This window comes from Garra rufa, chromosome 3 (assembly GCF_049309525.1).
Source record: "Garra rufa chromosome 3, GarRuf1.0, whole genome shotgun sequence".
Lineage (NCBI taxonomy): Eukaryota > Metazoa > Chordata > Actinopteri > Cypriniformes > Cyprinidae > Garra > Garra rufa.
This window is the reverse complement of record NC_133363.1, coordinates 12,366,018-12,376,386: the sequence shown is the minus strand read 5'-3', so window position 1 is coordinate 12,376,386 and position 10,369 is coordinate 12,366,018. Positions and strand designations below refer to the sequence as shown.

The following is a 10,369-nucleotide window of genomic DNA, read 5'->3' as shown; positions in this document are numbered from 1 at the left end:
ACTTTTAACAAAGTTTTACTGAAACAGTTCGCTGCTCTGCTGTGTGCGGCATCAGTAACTGCAGCCGTCCCAGATGAATTAACGGAGCCCAAAATCGCCCATGCACCGGATTCACAGACTTTGTCATGCTAGATAATTTGTCTCGGACTGATGACCATTGCAGACCTCTGGCTTAATAAATGCAGTAGCCTTCTTTTGTGTGATGGGTCCAAACTACCGATGCATAAGGCTGAGACAGAACTTGCTATTCAAACTATCACAATTTAAATGGACTGTAGATGTACCAGGAGTGATCTGTCTTTTCCTCTGTGCAGTTTGACATGATGGTTCAGCTGGACTGCGGCATTAAAGTTTTGGGACCAGCAAGTTTCTCTCTCTACTTTGTGTTAACAGCTGGGCTTCTGTCCATGTTTGAGAGCACAACAGCAAGCGGATATAATCAAGACGCAGGTGAGTGGGTTGAGCTTGTCTCATTATAGTCCCACGCTGTGATTTTTAGCATTTTTTTGTCTTTTTGTCAGATGATGTGCGCGTGTGCGCGCGTTGACGTTTGTATACAGTGGCCCAAAAAGTATTTTGGGCACTTGTTTATTTTAAAGAGATATAACGAAGGCACACACTGCAAGCAAAATATTTCATCAGAGAATCTTCATGCCTTCTTATTTTAAAACGGCATTTTTTTCTGCTCATTAAGACAAAAAGAATGACACTTTGTGGTTGTGAAACGTTATGTGTAATGAAACATGCTCATAGTTAATGTGATGAAATACACCTGTGGTTATTCTCTTGAGGAACTGAAGGGAACTGACTTCATACATCCACTAAAATCACTCCAAAACCAGTAAGTGCAAAAATGGCTCAGAAAAGTGAAGTAGTTCTGAAAAAAGACCTACTAAAATGTGTCTACAGATAGGAATTTTAACCTATTTGTCAACGAATGCGTTGACATTCATGCACTTCTAGCGTTTTTAAGCAACCTAATACTTTGGGGATCATATTACCTCTGACACTGTCAACCTGTAATAAATAAAAGTGAAATATTTGGTCCAGTTTATGACTTTATGCTCTTACCAAATACTACTCTAGCTCTGTCCTGTTCCCAGGTTTCTTTTTGAGCTGTTTATTTAGGCCATGATTTGTGATTTGCACGTGGTACATATTGGTTTATTTTTCACTGGCACTCTATAAACTATGAATTCATCTTTCTTGTTTAGGTTTTGGAAATAAAAAATGTGGGTCACAGTTCACATTGCAGTATCCATTGCTGCTGTGTGAAGCTCCTGGATAATAATAAATAAACAACAAAACTTTTGAACTTTTTAATGCTGTTGTGAATAAATATATTAAAGTGTAAGGACAAATTGATACTGTAATGTGAATTGTTTCTAAATATCAGCATCACAGCACTTTTGTGTGCCTTTGACTAATGTTTGCCTTGGTGGCGTATACATCCCCCACTCCATATCCCATTTCTTGGCGGACACTACTGGTAATGCCGTTTCCCTCTGCTTTCACAATCATGTAGGTCAAAGCAACAGGGCTGCCAATGAACAGACTGAAGTCCCATAACAAAGACTGTTCAAATGTTTGTACTACAGAGTCTCTAGGGAAATATTGGAATATGGAGAATGCAGACCTGAGAAGTTGTTTTAGTCTTTACTCTACCACATAATTGCCATAAATCTTACTGTATATTATTCTAGTCTGTGGTTTGAATGGAGTGACAGACATCAGCTTGCTGTTATTGTGATAATTCATGGATTTGTTTCATGAATTATTCAGTGTGCAATTTAAATGATCCGCTTATTAAAACTTATGCAGGCACAAAATAAAGAGCAGTAAGGCTTAGAATGTTCCAGTTGCAAAATTGCAGTCACAGTGTCACAAAATTCCAAAAAATCATTTAGTATTTTTTTTTTTTTTTTTATAAAGTTGCACCCTTGTTTTAAAGTTTTAACTCCGATAAACTGCCTGTGTTGTTTGGTCATATCTGTAGTGTATTGTTAGATAGTAATAAATAATAAATAGTGTAATACTTCATCATTTTTTGTTTGTAAAATTTATTCTGTATACATAAGATACATACAGTTCCCTCCACTAATATTGGCACCCTTAATAAATATGAGCAAAGGTGACTGTGAAAATAAATCTGCATCATTTATCCTTTAGATCTTTCATTTGAAAAATTCACTAAATTCTAACCATTCATTAAAGTAAAATTATGTAAAATTGGGGGGGGGGGGGGGGTCTCATTATGAAATAAATGTTTTTCTCTAGTTCACGTTGGCCACAATTATTGGCACCCCTAGAAATTTGTCTAAGTAAAATATCTCTAAAGTATATTTCCATTAATATTACATTTTTTTAGCACACCAGGGTGGCTAGGAGTATAAAATTGTCCAGCCATGACTTTCTGTTCCACAGGATTATAAATATGAGGAACACAAAAGCCAAATTCCCTTATCATCCATCACAAGAAGTAAAACCAAAGAGTGTAGTTCTGATACACAGAACAAGTTTGTTGAGCTTCACAAAATAGAAAGTGGCTGTAAGAAAAGCGCTAAAGCATTGAAAATCCCCATTCCCACTATCAGGGCAATAATTAAGAAGTTCCAATCAACTAAAGATGTTACAAATCTGCCTAGAAGAGGATGTGTGTGTATTTCATCCTAATGCAGGTTAAGGAGGAGAGTTTGAGTGGCCAAAGATTCTCCAAGGATCACAGTTGGAGAATTGCAGAGAATTGTTGAGTCTTGGGGTCAGAAAGCCTAAAATAAAATGATCAAACAGCCCCTACATCACCACATGTTGTTCCAGAGGGTTTCAAGAAAAGATCCACCTGGCTCACCCAAAAACAAACTCTGAGCATATTCATTTGTCAGACATGATTGGAACTTCAAACAGGACTGACTTCTATGGTCAGATGAAACTAAAAATTAGCTTTTTGGCAGCTAACCCTCCAGATGGTTTTGGTGCAGACAGGGATAAAAAAGTACCCCATGCCCACAGTTAAAAATACTGCTAGGTCTTTAATGTTGTAAAGCTGGGAATAAAGAGATTCTGGAGAATCTAGAGAGATTCTGTTTGAAGGAATGGTATCTGATCTCTTGTCAGGTGTTCTCCAAACTCATTACATTGTTGGAGAAAACTCGGAACTGTAATCTTGGGAAAAGGACGTTGCAATAATTGGGTGCCAATAATAGTGGCCAACGTGAACTAGAGAAAAACATTTATTTCATAAGGAGATTTCACCCCTAGGTTCTATTGTCTTCAATGAAAGGTTAGAATTTTGTAAATTTTTTGAATGAAGGATCAAAAGGATAAATTATGCAGATTTATTTTCACATCCACTTTTGCTCATATTTACCAAGGGTGCCAGTATTAGTGGAGGGCACTGTACGTAGATTTTGACAATTTCTGGGGAAGTGATTATCAATGTAAAAATTACCCCTGCTGTGCAGAGTGGTAACCAGAGTGTTGCTTTCTGATTTCTAAGATGTTCAGAGTGATTGTTAGCTGGTATGCTAAGTTGCTAGCATTATCTTGGTGGTTTCTTGATGTTCACTTGCTAGATTTAGTCAAAAGAACCCATGATATTCATGGCGGTTACACCGGTGTAAGTACATAGGCACTAAGTTTTTGCACTACTAAATATTTGAGCTTTTGCAACATTAAACTCAGCTAAAGCAAACCCTATGTATACCTAAATATTTACAGAAGTCTCCATTTGAAGTCTTCCATTTACTACATGTCTTGCCTGACAGACATTAATCCTTTAATTCATTTGTATCCGATAGAACATTATGAGAATAGCTGAGTGTTGAGCTCTTCAGGAAAATACCAGTTTAAACAATGAACTTTTGTGTATGTAATTTGTGCATGCAGAAAAAAAAAACAATGAAAATAAATGTACATTTTTCCAGGCTGATGTATTAGTGGTATTTACTGGCTGTTGTTATTTTCTTCTTAAAGGTGAATTATTTTCTAGTTATTTTATTTCATTATTATTTCTTACCATTGACAATTTTGTAAGGCAAAATAAGTTGAAGGTTGCTTGTTAGACTAATAAAGGTCATGTTATATCTATTACTGTACATCTTACTAATCTACTTGAGGTAAGGCCCCCAGTGTGAACTTTACATCTGATTTTAAAGGGATAATTCACCCAAAAATGAAAATTCTGTCATTAATTATTAACCCACATGTTGTTCCAAACCTGTAAGACCTTCATTCATCTTCAGAACACAAATTAAGATGTTTTTAATGAAATCCAAAATCTCTCTGACCCTCCATAGACAGCAAGGGTACTACCAAGGCACAGAAACACAGTAAAGACATCGTTAAAATAGTCCATGTGACATCAATGGTTCAACCGTAATTTTACGAAGCTTGGAGAATACTTTTTGTGTGCAAAGAAAGCAAAAATAATGACTTTATTCAACAACTCTATTCTCCTCCATGTCACCCTAGCACCATTATGAAGAGTAGCACAACACAGAGTATCCTTGCTGTCTGTAAAGGGTCAGAGAGCTCTCAGATTTCATCTAAAATATCTTAAATTGTGTTCTGAAGATGAACTTACAGGTTTGGAATGACATGAGGGTGAGTAATTAATGACAGAATTTTCATTTAAGGCCTCTAGAACAGCAGATGCAAACCAACCCAGGTTGCTGTTCGGCTCAGTTCAAGTCTGTGTTTTTTTCCCACCTGTTTTATGTTTTAGCACCAAACTATTAAACTATTCCACTTAATATGTTTTTGCTGTTATTGTAGATAGTTTTCCTGATGGACTTCCCAACTACGAAGTTGTTCATCCTGTTAGAGTGGATTCATCGGGATATTTTTTGTCCAATCTTGTGTCTCACCGCGTGAGTCGAGTTCAAAGGAGAGAGACAGCAACAAACAAAGAGAGCCTGGCCCAGGTTTTTTACCATCTGCAGTATGATGGTCAAGACCTGCACTTTAACCTCAGCCTAAATCCTCATCTACTATCGCCTGGATTCCTCACAGAGTGGAGAAAAGGTGGTCTGCAAGGGTCTACATTACATAGCCATGGCCACTCTCTCTGCTACTTCCTGGGAGATGTCTGGAGCAGTACATTGAAGCAGGGGCAAGCAGCTTTGAGCACTTGCAATGGCCTGGTGAGTCTATAAGCATGTTTGGATTTTGTTCCATTGTAGAATTGTAAAAATATTTAAATGTATCTTGACACTGAACAACATTCTTGTCTACTTATGCTGTAATTTACCTTATATTTTAGGGATAGGAATTTGCTGTAGGCTACCATAGAGGACCTAAGTGACTCCTTAACAGGGCTTGGGAAACATTCCCAGATGTCTCCCACGATGACAGCTTTGGGAATAGGTTCGGGTTAGAGGTTAGAGTAAGGGTTAAGGTTATGATTGTTTGGAATAAACATTGTTCCAGGCCAAACAAAGGATGTTGATACAGGTGATCCCTGTAATCCAATGTCCTATTGAGTAAATCCCATCATGTCACTTACACAAACAGTTAACCCTGTCTTTTCAATATAAATAGAAAGCAAACTGATTTAGGGTCATTGTCATAACACTTGTTTTCTGTTATGATCAATTTATTTATTAGAAAATGTATTTATTGTAAAATTAATTTCTTGTAAAATAAGTATGTAATTTCTAGATTCAATTCATGCATTATGGTGAAGGTGTGACAAGGGCATAGGTTTGATTTTGACATTAGTGAGGGCCCCTTGTATACTTTTTACCAGAATTTCATGGCATCTAAAGACTTTATTTACAGATGAATAGCCAAAACATTCACAAAGTGAGTTTATGTCAGTATTGTCCTCAGACAATAATTACACAATTTTTTAACATTAGAATTTCAGGTCTGTACTTCATAATATTCAGTGCCTTGCGAAAGTATTCATACCCCTTAATTTTTTTGTTATTTTGCAGCCTCATGTTAAACTGCTTTAAACTTTTTTTTCCACATCAATTTACTCTCCACACACCATAATGGCAAAGAAAAAACAGATTTGTGACAACTTTGCAAATGTATTAAAATTAAGAAACTGAAATAAGTACATTGCATAAGTATTTATACCCAGTATTTAGGTGAAGCACCTTTACAGCCTCAATTCTTTTAGGTATGATGCGACTAGCTTTGCACATCTGCAAGTCCCTCAATCCCTGCTGCTAAAAAACTGCTGCTACCACCACACTTTACTGTTGGGATGCTACTGTGCAATGCCTGGTTTCCTCCAAACATGATAGTTGGTATTGAGGTTCATCAGACCAGAGAATCTTGTTTCTCACAATTTGAGTTCTTTAGGTGCTTTGTTGCAAATTCCAAGTGGGCTTTCATGTGTCTTCACTAAGGAGAGGCCACACTGCCATAAAAACCAGATTGGTGGAGTGTTGCAGTGATGTTTGTCCTTCTGTAAGTTTCTCCCATTTATGATCATGAAGCTCAACTAGAGTGACTTGGCTTCTTGGTTACCAGTCTAAGGCCCCTCTCCATCAATTGCTCAGTTTGGCCTGGAGTCCAGCTCTATGAAGAGTCCTAGTTGTTCCAAACTTCTATTAAGGGTAACGGAGACTACATGCTTCTGTGAACCTTAAATGCAGCAGAATTTTTTTCTTAACTCTTCTCTAGATCTGTGCTTTGATGCAATCCTGTCTTTGAACTCTACAGGCAGTTCTTTTGACCTCAGGGCTTGGTTTTTGCTCTGATATGCATTTTCAACTTAGACCTTTTATTGAGAGTTATTTAAAGCCTTTCCAAATCATGCTCATTCAAATGAATTTGCCACAGGTTAACTCCAATCGAATTGTAGTAAGATCTACAAGTGCTATAAATGCTCCTCAGCTAAATTTCAAGTCTACCAGATAAGGTATGGATACTTATGCAATTTATTTCTAAAAAAATTACAAAGTTGTTACAAACCTGTTTTTGCTTTGTCATTATGGTGTATGGAGTGTAGATTGATGTGAAAAAAAAGCAACTTACCAAAAGGCTGCAACATGCAGAAAACAAGGAGCTGCAAAATGAAGGGGTATGAATACTTTCGCAAGGCACAGTATGCTCATAAAGATGTTATATGTCACTTAAAAATCTGATTCAGTTGAACCACACACAGCTGTTGTTCATTTTTGTTGATATTTCAGCAAACAGTTTGTTTCATACATTTGGTTTAACAGCATTAAGTTAAAAAGTTTTACATTTTTTCAGCTGAACTGGGCATGTGCAGTTTAAACACTCATGTTATGTTCTTGCTCTGTTCGTGCAATAAATCAGTATCTTGAAATAAGTAGGGTTTTCCAGCATATTTACTTAAACCTCTCAGGTTCAGCCAAGTCATATTAGCCTTATATCAAGCCTTATTTAGGGGGGTCAAGAGAAGAGAATTTGATACGGGACAGACATTCCTGAGACAGTCCTGGTTAAATAAAGGTTAATTAAAAACATAATTAATAAAGTAAAACCCACAACACACAGACAGACAAAAGTGTCTATATATTCATATATTTTAATTGTTTTATTAAAATTACTGCAAGGAACAATTCATTAGTCACTGGAAATTGATGGGACATTCCCTTCTTAATGTTATGGCTTGAAGGGTGGGAAGGGTGGCTGTTGCATAAAGTAAAAAAGAAAGGTAAAAAGTTGCAGTTTGCTGCAACTTTCCTGATGATAAAGAAAAAATTCTTGTTTGAAATTTTGCAAAAGAAAACTGTAAGCAGTTTGGTATATATTTCTCTGCTTATTAAAAGAAAAAGAAAAAAACTTTTTTCTGCGTAATGTGGTTTACCTAACAAGCAAAAATGTACAGGGGAAAAACATTTTTCACAAGGTCAGTAAGTCTGCTTAAAACCTCAGAAATTTGACCTTTATTTGGTTCATGTTAAAAATTAAATGTAGAGTGACTCCCAAAAAACAAAATGGGATTTATGAATTCATGATGTTTTAAAAAAATACATTTTACCATGAAAGTTTTATTTAAAAACCTTATTACAATTTTTTTTTAAGTTTATTACTGAACCTTTGACTGCAAATTAATTATACACGTTTTTTATTAAAGTTCTAAAGTTTAAAGTTCCGAATATAAATCTGTTTAATATTTAGGTGTTAATAATTAGGAGGTGCCCTGTGGCAAAACATGCTGACAGTGAATGTGGATTGCATGGGTATTTGGCTTTGACCTTGTATTCTCTCTAGACAGGGCTGTTCAAGCTCTCAGAAGAGGAATTCTTCATTAGTCCGCTGGAGTCGGCACAAGAAGAATCGGCCCCACAGGCTCATGCAGTCTACAAGAGACATGCGGTCCAATCAGAACACCAGCTGGTGCAGCCTCTGTTTGGGGAGCACACAGCTAACGCGACCTGTGGGGTCAGAGGTAAGACTTTGGGGTGTAGGATTCAATGGGGCTAAATAATTTATGAACATACGTCTTTCATGATTAAAGCACATCATTCACATATGATCCAAGGGCATTTTTAATGTTCCTTAGATCCTTTAGGAGGGGCAAAGCAGGTGGAGAGGCAAAGAGAGCGCTGGGAGAGACGGCAACATCGCAGACGGATTAGACAGCGCTCCATAAGCACTGAGAAGTGGGTAGAGACTCTGGTAGTGGCTGATCCTAAAATGGTGGAGTACCATGGGAGGAAAGGAGTTGTGAGCTATGTGCTCTCTGTCATGAATATTGTGAGTAACAGTCCTATCTATAAATAATTCATGGTGTTTTGGAACCCAAGCAGCACTATTATTCTTGAGAAATCTGTCCTGTCATCATTTACTAACCCTCATGTCATTCTAAACCTGTTTGCATATTTTGAAAAATGTCTTTTTTTTTTATTATTCATTGACTAAAAGTCGGTTCCCCGTTGTTTTATACTCCGTTGAGTTTCACTGTGTGAACAAAAAAAGTAAAACAAGAGCAAAGTCACTTCTTTTATGTTCCACAAAAGAAAGAAAGTCATACATGTTTGGAATGGGTGATTCAATTTAGTTTTCATTTTTGGAAGAAGTGCCCCTTTAACACTTTGTTTTGTACAAAAGATTTGGTCTTCTAAAACTATGAAAGCATGTTTTTGCAGCAGAATTTTAAAACTTGTGACTTTTATCTCACAATATGTTTTTTAGAATTATGAGATGTAAACTTGTCACAGAGTCACAGAGCAAAAAAGATAACTGCAATTTTTTATCTTACATTTTGGACTTTTTTGAATTTTTTGAATTTTTTTTTAGAATTATGTGATGTAAACTCGGAACCATGAGAAAAAAAGTCACAATTCTGAGTTTACAATTCACAGTTCTGTTTTTTTGTTCTGTCATAGAAGCCTCTTTCTGCCACAGAATAAAAAATAAAGGTACTTGTGACTTTTATCACAATTTGAACTTTTTCTGTTTTTTTGTTCTGTCATAGAATAAAAAACGTAATTGCAACGTTTTATCTGACAATTAAGAGGGTTTTTTTTTTTAGAATTAAAAGATGTAAACTCTTAACTGCAAAGAAAAAGTCTGTATTCTGAGTTTACATCGCACAATTCAGTTTCCACAACAGAACAAAAAAGTTAATTGCGACTTTTTATCTCACAATTTTGACAAGATGTAATTTCGGAACCACAATAAAAAAGTAAAAGCTATGAGTTTATATTTCGCAGTTCGTTTTTTTTTTGTTTTTTTTTTGTCATAAAAAAAAGGTAATTGCAACTGTTTGCCTGGCAATTTAGACTTTGTTAGAATTACAAGATGTAAAACTATGGAAGACTTTTCGGCTTTTTTGTTTATTTTTTAGGAATTAAACTTAGATGTAAACTCGGAACTGTGAGAAAAAAAGTCAGAATTCTGAGTTTACATCACACAATTTTGTTTTTTGTTTCTGCCACAGAACAAAAAAGATAATTGCGACTTTTTATCCCACAATTTGGACTTTAAAAAAAGGTACTTGCAACTTTGATCTCCTATCTGAGTTTGTATGTCTAAATTGTGAGATATAAACTTAGAAAAAAGGACAGAATTATGTGAAACAAAGTCGCAATTACCTTTTTTTTTTATTCTGTCGCCAGAAACAGGCTTCCATATAAAACCTCAAATTACTCATGGAGGATTTTTCTTTAGTTCTTTAACATAAATGATAGTTTGCACTTTATGTAATTGTTAGTAATTGTTTTTTGCAGTATAATCTTCTATACTGCAACTTTAAGTATTAAACATCTGCATATGTCTCATCCTGTGACACTTTTCAAACTGAACAGATTTAAGTTTAGTTTATTTAAAGATTTAAAAATAATCCCATGATCAAAGCATTCACTGGATGGTTTTAGGCAACAACCTGAAACATCCTAGCAACCCCCTGGCGTTGTGATGGCAGCTGCCATTACTCACA

The 10,369-nt window shown here is 35.8% G+C and overlaps 1 protein-coding gene across 1 annotated transcript in view; it reads left to right on the top strand.

Moving 5' to 3' along the window:
• The first annotated feature begins 278 nt into the window (after nucleotides 1-278).
• The window catches only part of adamts7 (a disintegrin-like and metallopeptidase (reprolysin type) with thrombospondin type 1 motif, 7), a 96,062-nt gene continuing 85,971 nt past the window's right edge, over nucleotides 279-10,369 (top strand). The window contains 4 exon segments of the mRNA XM_073835709.1: nucleotides 279-450; nucleotides 4,774-5,141; nucleotides 8,200-8,377; nucleotides 8,501-8,685. Of these exon segments, the coding sequence (XP_073691810.1) occupies nucleotides 279-450; nucleotides 4,774-5,141; nucleotides 8,200-8,377; nucleotides 8,501-8,685 (903 nt within the window).